A 16,717-nucleotide genomic window follows, 5' to 3' on the forward strand; every position below is an offset into this window, starting at 1 on the left:
CTTTTAAGAGCCACACACCGACAATAAAAAGCGAAGTTTCTCAAGTAGGCCTATCCATCTTTCAAAGTGATAATAAATAACTGCTCATCAAACATTCAATTTACAAAAACAAAAAACACACTTGGCCACGAGGACACAAAGGTACGTTGTAAGTCGTCTAAACTTGTTGAGGACGGGAATTAAGGCTGAGCACGTGAAAAACGGCAGCAGATTATGAGGAGCACAACAAAGGTCGACTACACGACGTTCCTGAATTAAATAAAAGTTATTGCTAACTGAAACCCAACCGCATGTCTGAGGTAGACAACATTTTAATACGAAGCTGATTTGCATGATGCAACAAAGAATACGAAGCTAAAATTAAACCTAAATGAACACAGGAATAAATGCATTAATAAATAATATGCATTTAATAAAGTAAATCGATTATATTCTTAATATATTTAATACAAACTTACTCGTCATGTCTGTAAAAACGTGAGAAATATAATAAAATAAATGTGGGCCTATGGGGGTAAAATCGTACTTTTTGAATGTTTGGACACGCGAAGCTGCGACCGAGTAAACCTGATCATCAAAGTAACCCAAAGGTCCTTTTCAGGAATAAAATACTTCATGTTTAAATACATGAAGAAGAAAACATTAATAAAGCACAAAAATGCAAAGATCAGATCGAAATGAGTCTGAAGAAAGTGTCTGAATCTTCTAAAGTCTGTTTATTTGTCCTTCTTTGTTTTTGCAGCACTGAGAGATTTTATTGTCTTTATATTTGTTGATCTTTCTTTGCTCACTATAGTAAACACAACAAACAGTCTGTTTTTTATTGTTAATGTTGTAGGATGTAATTTCACTGTAATGATCAAAATTTAGACGAGCAGGTAGGCGAAGAAAATTAATAAAAAAATATTGCCAATTCAATGAGCAGCAGTAAACTCTTCAGTTAGAGATGTGTGTGGCTCCCAGTCCTAATACATGTATGTTATTATAACAATGAATACACCTTATTTGTGATACATCTTAAACATGCGGACATAAGTAGTGATTGGTAACATTTATGGATAGCATATTAAAGGATACTTATTTCTATTAAAAACACACGACAGATATTCCGAAAGAGGAATGGACTCTTAGTGTGAGAGATGTGTGTGGCTCTTAAAAGAGCCTTTTGTGTTTGTTGAGGCGCTGACAGCTCACTTCTTCTTGGGTGCTGCCTTCTTAGCTTTGGGCTTGGCAGCCTTCTTTACGGGGGCTTTCTTGGCTGCAGGGGCCTTTTTCTGCACCTTCTTGGGGCTCTTAGCGGCCTTCTTGGGGCTCTTGGTGGCCTTCTTTGGGCTCTTGGCTGCCTTCTTGGCCGCTGCGGGTTTCTTGACCTTCTTCGGGGACTTCTTAGCGGCTGCTGGCTTCTTGGCTGCCGCTGTCTTGGGCTTCTTGGCCGCCGCTGCGGGTTTCTTGGCTGCGGGCTTCTTGGCTTTAGGAGCGGCTTTCTTGACCGGCTTCTTGGCCTTCACCTCGGTCTTCTTGCTCATCTTGAAGGAGCCGGAGGCCCCGACGCCCTTGGTCTGGACCAGGACCCCCTCGATCACCAAGCTCTTGATAGCGGTTTTAACGCGGGCCTTGTTCTTCTCCACATCGTAGCCTCCGGCGGCCAGAGCCTTCTTGACGGCAGCCGCGGACACGCCGCTCCGCTCCTTGGACGCGGACACAGTTTTAACGATGAGCTCCTTGACGCTGGGGCCGGCCGTCTTCGGCCTGGGGACCTTCTTCTTTGCCGCTTTCGCCGGGGCGGCGGCTGGAGCGGGAGCTGGAGCTTCTTCTGCCATTGTTTTCTCGGAGTTTCGTTCACAACACGGAGTGACTGAACTGATGGACAGTCCAGCGCAGGAGGCTGGCTTTAAACACACCATGAGAACCGCGGAGACTCAACCCTGTGCCTCCTTAGAGCCGCCTGAATGCCGGGCCTCTTGTGTTTTCTCTTCCCCGATAAAAGAGTCCAAACTAAATGTGGGAGCCGTGCTGAAGGCTGACAGTGAAGCAGCAGATAGCGGACTTGTGTCTCTTCATATTGAAGTCATGTTCAGCTCTGCTGCTGGCTGCTTTTTCTCTGTGGAGCCTCCAAACCTCACACATTCACCGCCGTGAGCAGCACTGCTCAGCGGCTTTTCGCGCTCATTTCTCTCCTAAAATGATTTAAAATCCATCAGAGCTCTGGGAAAAGTGGTTTTCCTGCTGGCCCATATGTTTGTTCAGGGACTCAACGTAAAAACAACCATCAGCTGATGATCTGTTTGTGATTACATCAACTTCTTCTGGTCACAGCAAACACACCGATGATGGCTGAGGCCAGGCTTCCTGTCAGAGCTGCTCACTGTGTCTGTGAACATTTCCTCAGCTTAAATAAGAGAAACAAACTATATATTTATATGTTTATAATAATTAACATTTAATGTTCCAGCTGTATGTGGAGCATAGAACCTGATGTAGAACAGCTGCAGCGTTGAAGAGGCTCTGAATGTGACTAAAAATGCACTTTTAACATTTCATTGTTACATTATTAATAATTTACCAGATTAAACTTCATGTTTTAACAAAAAAACGTCATTTGAGAAAATATTTCGACAGTAGGATTCAAATCTGCTGGTTTGATGCTCCACAGAATGACATTAAGAACGAGGTTCAATGAGGAAGATCAATAATATTTAAAGGTAAAGGCTTAAAGATGAAAAATGTAATTGTACATTGAAGTGTGATATAATTCAGAATCAGTGTCAATCTCTTTCATTATAAATGTTAAATGCTTTCCAACAGCGCAGCAGGACGCTTTATGTCTGATTCAGTCAAAGGTACAGTCTGTGCATAAGAAGTGTTGAAGTTATGTTTCAGGAAAATAATTGTTTTTCATACTTGATTCGACTTTGACATATTATGTCCCAACACGACTGCCAACGGGATTACTAGTTTAACGGTCCACAGATTGAGCTGATCACTTGATCGCCGGGCACAAATTTTTCTGTGTCGTGTACGGAACCCCGATTTCTTCACCATTGAAATCAAGGGTTTCACGGAGTAATAAAGAAGCTACTTTTACTGTCTCCATACAGCTAACTGTAGCTCACCTGTTAGCCTGTTACCAAACAGTAGCACCAAGCACCTTAGCCAAGCTAGCCACCTTCCTAGCATTAGCTAAGCCTGCCTCCACATTTACAGTTACAGCAATGAGCTAGCCTCCACACTAGCATCCCGCATAGCTAATCACTACTTCGGCTACAGTTCTGACATCGTCTCGCTCACCATGGCTCAGTCGAAGCTCATTGTACCGCCCGACAGCGCACAAGCCACACCACTACTCACGCCTGTGCTAGCAGTTAAACCCCCTCCACAGGACTGTGTATGCGGGGCTAAGATATCGGCTATGGACACTCACCCACCAAAGTTGCGTGCCTCGGAGTGCAGCACGCCCGGGCAGCGCTGGATATACCAGGCTCATGTGAGCACTGTAGCCGCTTCACTCTTAAGAGTCTCGGCCGGAGGCTGTCGCGCCAGGCAAGCCTCAGTATCCAAGACCCGCTGTTAGAAACGGCGGCGACCCCGATGGAATATCATGACTCGGCCACGCCAGGTACGAGCTGGGGCAACACTCCTGTGCCCGAAGAGTTTGATGATTGCATGCCAGCGTGTAATTTCAGCTCGCTGTTAGGCGATGACGGAGAGTCTGATAACTCGGACGTCTCGCCCGACATTCTCCTCTCTGAGGGAGATGATGATCACACACCGCTCCTACACAGGGGGGCACAAATGCACCCCCAGTGGCAGGGGCTACTGTGACAGCAACTCTTTCTGCAAGGAAAGAGAGCTGGCAAAGGTGTGGAGCATCCGCTTGGGTCCTCGGGACAATAAACAGAGGATACGGGCTCCAGTTTGCTTTTGCCCCACCCAGCTTCACAGGGATTGTCTTTTCCCATGCGCAGGGGAAATCAGCACTGATACTCAAGGAAGAGATGTCATTGCTGTTGAAAAAAGGAGCAATGCGAATTGTGCCTCAAGAGCAGAGCCAATGCGGCTTCTACTCAAGGTATTTCCTCGTACCAAAAAAGGGGGGGACAGGGCTCCGCCCTATCCTCGATCTGCGGGCTCTGAACAGACACCTAAAGTCATACAAGTTCAGAATGACACACGCTGCACTGCTGCGTTTTGTGAACCCCAGCGACTGGTTCACTTCAATCAATCTGAAGGATGCATATTTTCACATACCAATATATGCTCCTCACAGGAAATTCCTGAGATTTGCCTTCCAAGACACAATCTACGACTATATGGTTCTGCCTTTCGGGCTTTCCCTAAGCCCTCAGGTATTTGTGAAGTGCACAGAGGCAGCTATTGCTCCTCTCAGACAGCAGGGCATACGCATAGCCATGTACATCGACGACTGGCTTTTGGCTGCAGAGTCCCACCAGGGGGTGCTAGAGCATACAAGGTTACTCCTGCAACACCTGGAGAGCTTAGGGTTCAGAGTGAATCAGGAAGAGTGTGCTGACTCCAAGTCAAACAATCTCTTTCATTGGTCTGTCTCTGAATTCGGTTTCACTCAGAGCCCACCTGTCAGCAGAGAGAGTGAGAGCATTTTCAGCATGCCTAGCCCTCTTCCGCAGGGGAAAGTTGTTACCCTTCAGGACATGCCTACGTCTTCTGGGACTGATGGCATCAGCCATAGTGGCTATACCATTAGGCCGTTTGTACATGAGGGGTTTTCAACGCTGGGTCGCATCCCTCGGGCTGGATCGTTCACTTCACAGGAATCGTTTTGTGTGGGTTTCAGCAGAATGTGTGGCAGCACTTCACCAGTGGAAACTCCCCCTATTTTTGACACAGGGGAGTCCAATGGGACCTGTCCTATCCAGGAAAGTGGTCACGACAGACGCATCCCTGCAGGGGTGGGGGGCCACCCAAGAGGGCAGATTGTGGGTGTGGGCTAGAGCCTCTTCCACCAGGTCACTATATGATTGCAAATGGCGTGTGTTTGAGGACTGGTGTTCAAGGTCACAGGAGGTGCCTTTCCAGGTCTCAGTTCCTATTATTCTCAGCTTTCTGCAGATTCTGCAGAAAGCCTTCTCCACCGTTAAGGTTTACTTGGCTGCTATTGCAGTATGCCATGTAGGTTTTGGTGGTAAGGCTGTGGGACAACATCCCCTTGTCAGCCGTTTTATGAAGGGTGCTCGTCGCCTGCGTCTGGTGTCCAAACAGCTGGCCCCATCATGGGATTTGCCGAATGATTAATTGCCGAATGAATTACATCAGGTCGATCTTGAGGTTTTATCACATAAGACGGCCGTGTTATTGGCACTGGAGTCTGCTAAGCGGGTCAGTGATATCCAGGCATTTTCAGTGCATCCTGACTGCCTTCAGTTTGCCACAGGACATGCATGTGTGGTGCTAAGGCCAAATCCAGCTTTTATACCAAAGAATCCTACTTTGGTGTGTCTTCCACTTGACCTAGCTGCCTTTTCACCTCCTCCTTTTTCCACCTCGGAACAGAAGAGGTTACACAATTTGTGCCCAGTGCGTGCCTTACGCATGTATGTGGACAAAACAAAAGGCTTTAGGAAAACAAATCAGCTGTTTGTGTCATGGGAAAAACCTCATACTGGAAAGCCTATTACAAAACAACGGCTTTCTCATTGGATAGTCGGGGCCATTTCTATGGCCTACAGCAGCAAGGGGCTTAAAGCCCCAGCTGGTTTACGCGCTCACTCCACAAGGGGGATGGCAACATCCTGGGCCCTGTTTAGAGGCGTGTCTATCCAAGATATATGCTTTGCGGCCAGTTTGGCTTCACATCATACCTTTGCAAGGTTCTATGTACTGGATGTCACTGCTCTCTCTTTAGCGCATACTGTGCTGAGTGTAGGCTCCTCTGAGGGCCATGAGTCGTCAGCCTAATCATTGGCAGTCGGTCTTCAAGATAAGCTTGTCTGGCAATACGGGAGTCAGTATATCCAGATAGTGAGATACAGAGCGAATGTTTGAAAGAGAACTTTAGGTTACAAAGGGAACCCCGGTTCTCTGATAACATGAGTGAGGTTTCTCACCAGACCACCCTCCTTGCCTGAAGCGAGAAAGAGGTGTGCTTATTTTGAATGATCTGGTGAGACTGCATCAGCCCCTTTGCAGGGAGAGGATGTCCCTCCTCTTGCTGCAGTCGTCACGACTGCCAGCCAATGTGGCTGGCGTAATGGTATATGGCTTCTGAGGACTACGCAGAGGGGCGTACCCCATAGTGAGATACCTCACTTATGTTATCAGAGAACCGGGGATACCTTTGTAACCTAAAGTTTCTTGTTCTCTTCTCCTGGGAGTCTTGTGTGGCTGTCGCTGTCTGAGGTGCTGAACTGACAGCAACATGCTGTCTGTCCTGTAACTGTTGATGAAGCCAGTTCAACACCTCAAGACTCGCAGGACAAGAGGACAGGAAGCTCCACCTGCAATCACCTGGGACGGAGCCACGTTAACAGAGTGTCGAGTCATTTTGTTCTTTCTTGATGGGATCAAATGGCAGATTGTTGAATCTCTCCATAGTTCCCAGAATGTATCAACAAATACAATCATCAGAGCAGAGTTGCAGCAGAACAGACAGTTTGTGATGCACCATGATCCACTGGTGAACAAGTTTATGGCTATATCACAATTCCATGCAGTTAGCAGAGAGAATACAGAGAGATCTAATCCTTCCTGCCATGATTTTTATAACATGTCCTTTAAAATATCAGGTCATATATAACAAATATAGCATATCTCGAAAATGACATCACCAAATAAGAATTCAACCTCACAAAAACTGACTCATCAGGACCTTATCTGAAAATGTGCAGGACATGACACATCTGTACAGGAAGGGAAAGTAGTTTTAAGTTGTTGTTTTTCTTCTTTTGTAAATGTCCGACTGAAAGGTGAAGATTACTGACGGATCCTACTAGAAATTACAGACAACTTTCCCTAAAAATTCCTCATTGATGCACAACAAGCGTGCACTTAAAATATTAAAAGATATAAAAACATGTTTCATAGATTAAACTTCAGACTATTTAATGCATTTTAATTAAGTGGATATCTGACTGAGGGATTTTAAGGCTTCAATGTTTTCACTATAAGGAGATATCTTATATTATACAATAGTTAGTTCTGAACAATTAATCTGATTGGACCGTGTATGTCTAAACTGATCAAGCTGGTACCTCTAAATCACACAGGAGACTCTTATCTCACTGGTTGATGATAAATTAAAACAAACAGATAAATGTACATGATAAAAACAGCTGATCTGTGGTAACATGTAGACACAGAGTGCAGGAGAATGTTTGTGTTGCTTGGTAACAGCTGTCCAGTTTCAGTTAACTTGTGGAACTAGTTGAGTTAGTGGAGCAAAAAACAACCGTTTAGTGGCCTAACTCTGAGCCTTTTGTTTTTTTGCATACAAGTTATTAACAGTATAAGTGTGTGTAGGGTAATGAAAGTGTATCGTTTTAACGGGATTGTTGTAGCATAAAATAAAAACGTTTGAGCACGTTTGGATTCATCTCATTGGAAACTCCACAGACGACGTGTCAGCTAGAATTTCCCGGTAACAGCCCCCTAGTGGCTTAGGTCTTTTGTGTTGTCGAAAGATCAAGTCCTTACATTTTAGTCGAAAAACTCTGTTTCAGTTAGTTTAGTCTGGAAAGGAGGCCATCGTCCCACGAAAGAAGATTCAATGCTGGATTTCCTGCCTTTGTCTGCCTGCCTGAAGGACGCTTGGAAACACACCGATCATCAGCTGATTCATTCCTCAGGACATCACGGCGCCCACCGCTTTGAAAGGTATGAGTAGCGCTACCAGCTTCATTGCCATATTAAAAATGGTGTGCACACAACTTTGCGAGCGTAATCCCAATGCATTGGTTGCCAAATAACATTGATGATCCGCGCAATAAAGCTGAACATTTTTTCGTTGCTTTCATATCGGACGTGCGCTTCGCTGTGAAAATGAACTATGAACGAGGACATAATGATTATTTTTTGGAGCAGTTTACAAGAGGTCAGCCTAGAGAATTGGTTAGGAGTTGTCAGCACATGATTCCTGACAGAGGTTATCAACTGGCTAAAAAGCTTCTTCAGGAGCACTTTGGGAACGAGTACAGGATTGCTGCAGCTTATATAGAGAAGGCTCTGGCCTGGCCTGCGGTGAGAGAAGAGGATGTGAGAGCGCTCCAAGCCTTTTCTCTATTTCTGAGAGGTTTTTGCAACGTAATGGGGGAACTTCAATATATGCAAGAGCTGGACATGCCAACTAACATGAGAGCAATCATGACAAAGTTGCCATTTAAATACAGAGAAAAATGGAGAACAACAGCACACAAGGTACTGGAGAGGTGTAATTGCAGAGCTTGCTTTAAAGATCTGGTCTCATTTATCGAACGCCAAGTTAAGATAATTTCTGATCCACTCTTTGGGGACATCCAAGACACGGCAAGTGGTTCGCCTTCATTAAAGAGTGTTAACAAGTTCAAGTCTCACCCCAAGTCCAGCAAGCCAAGAGGTAGCAGCTTCGCCACCACAGTTACCGTTGTTGATGCAGCTAAGGGATCTGGAAGTTCACGCCCAGTCTCACAAAAGCAGGACCCAAAGGAAAACTTTAAGGTTGCATGTGTCTGCTGCTCCCAGTTTACAGACTGGAAGAGTGTCCAAAGCTGAAAGGGAAGAAGCATCGGGACAAAATTGATTTCTTAAAGGAAAAGGGGATGTGTTTCGGCTGCCTGTGTAGTGGACACAGAAGCAAGGATTGCGACAGGCGCTTAACTTGCAAAGATTGTGGCCAGAATCACCCTACCCTGCTTCATATCGCTGGAAGGTCAGGAGCCAGCACAGGAAGTGAGCACTCTAAGGAAACAGTACATGTTAAATCACCTGCTTCAGAAACTTGTGGACATACAGGGGCCGTAAAGGAGGATAGTATTTTGTCCATCTTGCCAATTCAGGTTAAATCCATCACAGGAAACAAGGTAATACAAACCTATGCATTACTCGATCCTGGCAGTACGGCTACCTTCTGTTCAGAACACCTTATGCAAAGGCTGAGTATTACTGGTAGAAAAACCAGTTTCCTTTTGAGCACTATGGGACACGAAAAGGTCGTCTCTACTAGTGTCCTTAATGGTTTGGAGGTGGCTGGCCTTGGCAGTAATAACTTCTACAGTCTCCCGGAGGTCCTCAGACAAAATGAAACGCCTGTGACCACCAGCAACATCGTCACACAGGAAGAATTGCGAAAGTGGCCATACCTCTCTGATGTGCAGATTCCCTGCATTGATGCTAACGTTGACCTGTTGGTTGGTACTAACGCCCCCAAGGTATTGGAACCCTGGGAGGTTGTTAACAGCCAGGAGGATGGCCCATATGCAGTACGAACCGTACTTGGCTGGGTGGTTAATGGTCCCTTTCGAGTAGGGGAGAGCAGCAGGCCTAAAATGGGGTTCACAGTGGCTACTGTTAATAGGATTTCTGTCTGTAAGCTGGAGGAAATGCTGAACAACCATGCCAGCAATCATGACTTCAATGAAAGAAGTTCAGAGGAAACAGAAATGTCACGGGAGGACATCAGGTTCTTAAAGATTGTAGATGAGTCAGCACAGTTTCAGGACGGACATTACAGCCTCAAAATGCCCTTCAGAAAGGACCACCTCACACTTCCTAATAATCGCTCTGTGGTTAAGCAAAGGATGCTAGGATTAAAGGGCAAGTTCAGAAAAGATTAACTATTTTACAAGGAATACTCCAGCTTCCTCACTGATGTTATTAGAAGGGCTATGCGGAGAAAGTGCCTCAACATCAAGTGGAGGGTGAAAAATGGAAAGCTCTGGTATATTCTTCACCATGGCGTATGTCATCCCAAAAAAGGTACATTGCGTGTTGTGTTTGACTGTTCAGCTGAGTGTAAGGGAACCTCACTCAACAGTCAGCTTCTAAAAGGCCCAAACCTCACTGGATCGTTGTTTGGAGTCCTCACCAGGTTCAGACAGGAGTCAGTGGCGTTTATGGGAGACATTCAATCTATGTTTTACCAAGTTAGAGTGGCTGAAGAGGATAAGGATTTCCTTCACTTCTTGTGGTGGCCTGAGGGCAATGTGAGCCAAGAGCCGGAGGAGTATCGAATGGCAGTTCATTTTTTCAGAGCCGTCTCCTCCCCAAGTTGTGCTTGTTATGCACTCAGGAAGACGGCAGAGTACAATCATGCTCACTTCTCACCAGAAGTTGTGGAAACAGTCGGAAGAAATGTTTATGTTGATGATTGTTTAAAGAGTCTGCCTTCGGAAGGAGAGGCAGTCGCCATGGTTCAAGCTCTCACTGGAATCTGCCAAAAGGGAGGCTTCACTCTGACAAAGTGGATCAGTAAAAGCCGGGCAGTACTGCAAACAATTGAAGAGGAGCACAGAGCTAAGGATTGGAAAGAATTGGACCTGGATAGAGAGGAGATTCCAGTAGAAAGAGCTATTGGGCTACAATGTTGTGTGGAGTCAGACACATTTAAATTCAAAATGGTGATGAAAGAACAACCACAGAGCAGGTGAGGAATGTTGTCCATAATTAGTTCAGTTTATGATCCCCTGGGGTTTCTTGTGCCAATAACGCTGCCAGCCATAGTCATGTTGCAAGAGCTTTGTCGGAGGCATTGTGGATGGGATTGTGGATGGGATAACAATCCCATACCTGCAGACATTGGCCATCAATGGATAAGATGGCTGGAAGATCTGAGAGGGTTGGCATTGTTCAAAGTTGAGAGATGCATTAAGCCCAAAGACTTCGGACAGCCCATCAAGGCGCAGCTGCATAACTTTTCAGATGCTAGTCAACACGGATTTGGCACTGTCACTTACCTCAGGATTGAAAATAGCAAGAGCAGGGTCCATGTTTCTTTCTTACTTGGTAAAGCTGCTGTTCCGGCCGTGCGCGTAGATCAGGCGTTGAGAACAGAGTTGGAGCTGCCACTGGATCGGTCAACTTTCTGGAAAGATAGTACTGCAGTGCTCAAATACATAAAAAATGAGGACAAGCGTTCCCATACGTTCGTGGCAAATAGGGTGTCAACTATGAGAGATGCAACTCATGCCTCTCAGTGGAGGTATATAAATACCAAAGATAACCCTGCCAACTACGCCTCAAGAGGTATGAAAGTTGGAGACCTGCTGAATGGTGGTAGCTGGACTGAGGGCCCTAAGTTTCTCTTTGACCCAGAAAAGGATTAGCCTTCAGACATCATAGAGGCCATAATTGCAGATGATGACTTTGAGGTCAAAAGGGATGCTATAGTAAACACAATCATTAGTCAGGACTCTCCTAATGCTACAGATCATTTCATATCTTACTTTTTAGACTGGAGGAGACTGAAAGTGGCGGTTGCATGGTTTCTTAAATGGAAAAGGATTCTTCTGCAGTTGAAACAAAGGAGAAAGGAATTACACGCTCTTGAGCTCCACAGAGAGGCTGCAGATGGATCATCCATTAATGAGTCACTGGAGATAGAGAGGGCAAAAAGAGCCATAGGAAGTTAGATGTTGTCAGTTTAAGATCTCTTTGATGCTGAGATGGCCATCATTCGCTACAGTCAACAAAGGAGGTTCAAGGAAGAATTTGTTGCCCTATCAGCTGGAAAATCTGTGTCAAGAGACAGTTCTTTTTACACAAGTGTCCAGTATTCGTTCAGATAATGGAACAAACTTTGTGGGAGCAGAGAAAGAGCTGAGGGAGGCACTAGCATCATTAAATCACAACCGGATACAGGGAGTGCTATTGCAAGATGGCATCCAGTGGAGCTTTAACCCACCTGCAGCATCTCATCACGGTGGTGTCTGGGACGTGTAATTCGCATGGTGAGGAAAGTTCTCACTTCTGTGTTACATGTGCAAACCCTGGACGAGGATGGACTTCGTACAGTTTTGTGTGAGGTTGAATCTATTTTGAATGGTCGCCCCCTCACCAAGCTCTCAGACGATCCCAGCGACCTTGAGCCCCTTACTCATAATCACATACTCCTGTTGAAAGGTAAACCAGTCATAGCACCTGGACTGTTTAACAAGGATGATCTATATGTGAAGAGGAGATGGTGACAAGTCCAATACAGTGCAGATTTGTTTTGGAAAAGATGGGTACAGGAGTACCTCCCCCTGCTCCAAGAACGCCAGAAATGGAATCAAAAAAGGAGAAATGTTATTCCTGGAGACATCGTTGTTGTGATGGATTCTGCTGCTCCACGTAGATCTTGGCTTCTGGGCAGAGTTTTGGATATCTTCCCTGACAAAGAAGGGTTAGTACGCTTTGTGCGTCTCCAGACAAAGACAAACACCTTGGAAAGACCTGTCACTAAGCTTTGCCTGTTGCAGGAAGCTTCAAGCAGTTAGTGATGAGATATAGTGACCTGAATTAAACAGGGTTATGTCTACAAATGTTTGGGTTTGTTTTGTTCACTTTGTATGTATACGTGTCACTTAAAATATGGCTCCATTGGTTAAAATTTAAGGTAATTGTAATGTTAGCTGCCATTCAATTAGGGGCCGGTGTGTTAGAGCCATTTTTTGTGTCTGTGTTGTAGCATGTTGTCCCTGTTTGCCACAGTTGGGGGCGCATATAGACAATGGCTCATGTAAGACATAATTAGAAGAGGAGTTGATTACTCGACAGGTGTGCTTCTTACCGGGAGAGGCACACAGTTTTTCGACCACCGTTTACTGGCCTAACTCTGAGCCTTTTGTTTTTTTGCATATAAGTTATTAACAATATAAGTGTGTGTAGGGTAATGAAAGTGTATCGTTTTAACGGGATTGTTGTAGCATAAAATAAATACGTTTGAGCACGACTGGACGTTTTGATTCATCTCATTGGAAACGCCACAGACGACGCGTCAACTGGAATTTCCCAGTAACAGCCCCCCAGTGGCTTAGGTCTTTTGTGTTGTCGAAAGATCAAGTCCCTACAATGATATTCAGTACAACATCACTCCCTCTAATGTGATATTGATTAATCATGTCACCATCTCGCACAGTACCATTCTTCTGTTTATTTATTTAGTCCTAAAGAGCCTGAACGCCTCCATCACTGCCTCCACCTGCAGATTATACATACACATATGTTTATAAACAGACGTCGTTTCAGAGGCTCTGCGGCCTTTTTTAAAAAACTGAAGTGGTCAGACAGTCCAGTGAAAAGTCTCTTTTTTTTATCTAAAGAGAGAGAAATCAAAGCAATTTGATCTTTGATTATTTTCCACTCTTATACTGCAAATGGTTACAAACTTTATTACATATGATTCTCATTCCAGAAGAATAAACTTGTTAGCAGCACAAGTTGCTGTGTTGGAGATTATTTAATCTAGGTTTGGTATTTGTGTGTGTGTGTGTGTGTGTGTGTGTGTGTGTGTGTGTGTGTGTGTGTGTGTGTGTGTGTGTGTGTGTGTGTGTGCGTGCGTGCGTGCGTGCGTGCGTGCGTGTGTGTGTTTCTAATGTTGGATCCAGCTGAAAGATTAACTAGAACACACTCAAAAGCTTCTTTCATCATCTTCAAAAGTCTGAGGAGGAGGCCATGTCTCATCTCCTCAGCCTCAAGGGAGGGACCCGCGAGATGTAAACAGGAAGTTAAATAAAGTTGCTAACGGCTACACTGGTATCTCTCGTCATCCTTGAAGTACCTGAAGGTCTCGTGATCCACTGTTAGCAGAGACAGAAAGGCAGATGGCTGTCTCATGAACAAGTCCTCCACATGTTGAAAACATCAGTAGATCTACAAATGACATTTTACTCTTCTAAAAACATTATTGCTAAAGACAGCTCAGTAGAAATTGGATGTTTGTGGGGACGCGATGTTAGCATCACTAAATTGTAAGATCCTGAACTGAGGATGACGATAGAAAGGCAGCTGTGTATGAGGTTAGCAAGAGGTGTTTAAATTGGTCAAAAAAATAGACACATGGAGTGTGGCATGGGTGTGAAGAAGGTGTCGCTCTGGCGCTCTTCAGTGTGGGGATCCAAGTCTGAAGTGATTGAAAAGATTTGAGGCTCTAATTAATATAAAGCCTGTCTGTCTTCAGGGTTACAGACTCAGTAAAAACATGCCCATGTGTTTCAGCCATTAAGGCCTTATGCCCTCTGAGTGCCTCACATCTTTTTAACTTTAACTTTATGTATTAAAGTAGTTCATCAAATATCTAAAGACTTCTTCCACCACTGGACGATGTGGAGCTCAGACACTTTTACAGGAGATTCAAACTGTCCACCTCTGTTGACACACCAGCACCCCCGACCACTGATAAAATCGACAACCTGATCATCAAGAATATTTTTGACCAAATCAACCACCTGTTTTCTGAACTCAGCAAATACACCCAACCCAACCCGCTCAACAGTGTCACTACACAGATGCAGTCTACTCTGACCACCATGGAACAGATCCTACTCAACTGACAAGTCCCACACACTCCCCTCCCACCACTCTCTGCCAGCTACTCACACATTAAACATGCACAAATACCAACGTTCAACACCGGTACAAGGAAAAGAGCAAGACGGGAGTCAACAGAAAACACACACACACTTCACACCTGTTGTAATAGAGAATTACAAAACCCCCAAGAAGCCCTTCTCAACCAACCAATCCATCCTAAAGGAAATCCAAATACTAAAGCTGCAAGCCACAAACTGGTTCAAATGAGAAATGGTAACATACTCATCTACCCCAAAGACATTCCCTCCCTGAACTCCCTACTCTCACCATGGCCCGAAGAAGCATTCAACGGAGCAAAGTTCACCTGCAGACTAGCACGCAAGCACAACTCCATGACCCCATCTGAAACCCCCACAAAACTACTGGTCATCAAAGGCATCCACACTAACACCACCGAAGCACAGGTCCAAAAAGAACTGGAAAAACAAGGCATCAACATCTCCAGAATACACAGAATCACAAGCAAAGCCACTCAACAGCCAACCACATTCATCAAGATCCACCTCATTAACCCAGAGCAAGCTGCTGGCCTTCTCCACGAAGGATTCTACATGGACCTCTTCCAGTACAGAGTGGAGAAGGCACGGCCCCCAGCCATCATCAAACAATGCTACAAATGCCAACAGTTCAACCATATATCCACCAACTGCACCAACCCCGTCGTATGTTTGAGATGCGGAGAAAACCACCATCACAAAACCTGCACAATAGAAAGGAGAGAAGCCAAGTGTGCCAACTGTGCAGGCGAACACTCTGCCGCCTCCAAAACCTGCCCTGTCTACCTCTCACACATGACCCCATCAACCAGAAAGCCACCATCCGCCAGACCCTCAGCCAGAAAGCCCTCCATCACCAACCCCGCCAGCCAGCACCCAAACGACGGCACCCACCTCCCTCACCTGCGTGACGACCTCAAAAAACTCTCCATGGATGACAAGAAAATACTCAAAAGCATCAGGAAATACACACACTCCAGCGTATGAAATCTGGTTGACCTGGTTGACAAAGAAATTGCAAATCATGACACACACACACACACACACACACACACACACACACACACACACACACACACACACACACACACACACACACACACACACACACACACACACACACAGTTGATCCCACTGCAGAGCACCACCCCCTCACAAACCCAGTCACCACCCAAGAAATACAACTGCAATTGAAAAAAATGAAAAACAAAGCACAGGGAGAAGACAATGTTGACACCATACTCATAAAACAAGCACCGCTCACCTACCTTCAGCACCTTGGACAGCTCTTGCCTCAGCACTGGTCACTTCCCCTCACCATGGAAAGCTGCAGTCATCACCATGATCCATAAACCAGGAAAAGACCCTCACAACGCCACAAGCTACCGTCCAATAAACCTTCTCGGCTACATAGGAAAACTGTTTGAAAGAATACTCACCACACGCCTCACCACCCACATAGAATCAATGGGCCTCCTAGGAATTCACCAAGCTGGCTTCAGGAAAGGAAGAACCACCACAGACAACATCCTCCGATTATCAGAAGACATCCACAAAAAACTTCAACAAAAAAGAAATAACCCTGGCAATATTCTTCGACATAGAAAAAGCATTTGACAAAGTATGGCATAACGGACTCAAATACCGACTACTGGACACCAACCTCAAACTCCCGAAACCCTCCCAATCCATCATCTCAAGCTTCCTCAATAACCGACAAATCAAAGTAAAAGTTGCCTCCACCATCTCAACACCTTTCACCCCCCAAGCAGGAGTTCCCCAAGGTGCAGTTTTAAGTCCACTTCTCTTCCTTCTGTACATCTCTGACATCTACTACCCCCAGCCAACATAGCTAACGTCTCACAGTTCGCCGACGATCTCTGTTCCTGGTCAAGCTCCAAAACTCCACAATTAGCAGCCAAAAAACTCCACATATGCATAAATGAAATAGAAAACTGGTCAAATATGTGCGAATCAAACTCAACCCTGCCAAAACACAATGCCTCCTATTCACCTGCAGCCCAACAACAACATCAACTTAACACTATACAACCAGAAAATCAACATCGGCAAAGAAGCAACATTTCTCGGAGTAACATTTCAAAGCAACAACACCTGGACAAAACACATAAACAACCTGGAACAAAAGGCAAATAACAGACTCAACCACCTCAAAGCCCTCTGCGGAAAGCATGGCGCATCAT

The 16,717-nt window shown here is 45.2% G+C and overlaps 1 protein-coding gene and 1 pseudogene across 1 annotated transcript; one reads left to right on the plus strand and one right to left on the minus strand.

Moving 5' to 3' along the window:
• Positions 1 to 1,190: 1,190 nt before the first annotated feature.
• Positions 1,191 to 1,820, minus strand: LOC138594559 (histone H1-like). Its single transcript, XM_069665694.1, has one exon. The coding sequence runs from the start codon at positions 1,818 to 1,820 to the stop codon at positions 1,191 to 1,193; it is 630 nt and encodes a 209-aa protein (XP_069521795.1).
• Positions 1,821 to 3,289: 1,469 nt separating this feature from the next.
• LOC138594418 (uncharacterized) lies at positions 3,290 to 5,271 on the plus strand (annotated as a pseudogene).
• Positions 5,272 to 16,717: the final 11,446 nt, after the last annotated feature.

Source organism: Semicossyphus pulcher, unplaced genomic scaffold (assembly GCF_022749685.1).
Source record: "Semicossyphus pulcher isolate SPU_LCO1_2020_fin unplaced genomic scaffold, fSemPul1.0.p SCAF_17, whole genome shotgun sequence".
Lineage (NCBI taxonomy): Eukaryota > Metazoa > Chordata > Actinopteri > Labriformes > Labridae > Semicossyphus > Semicossyphus pulcher.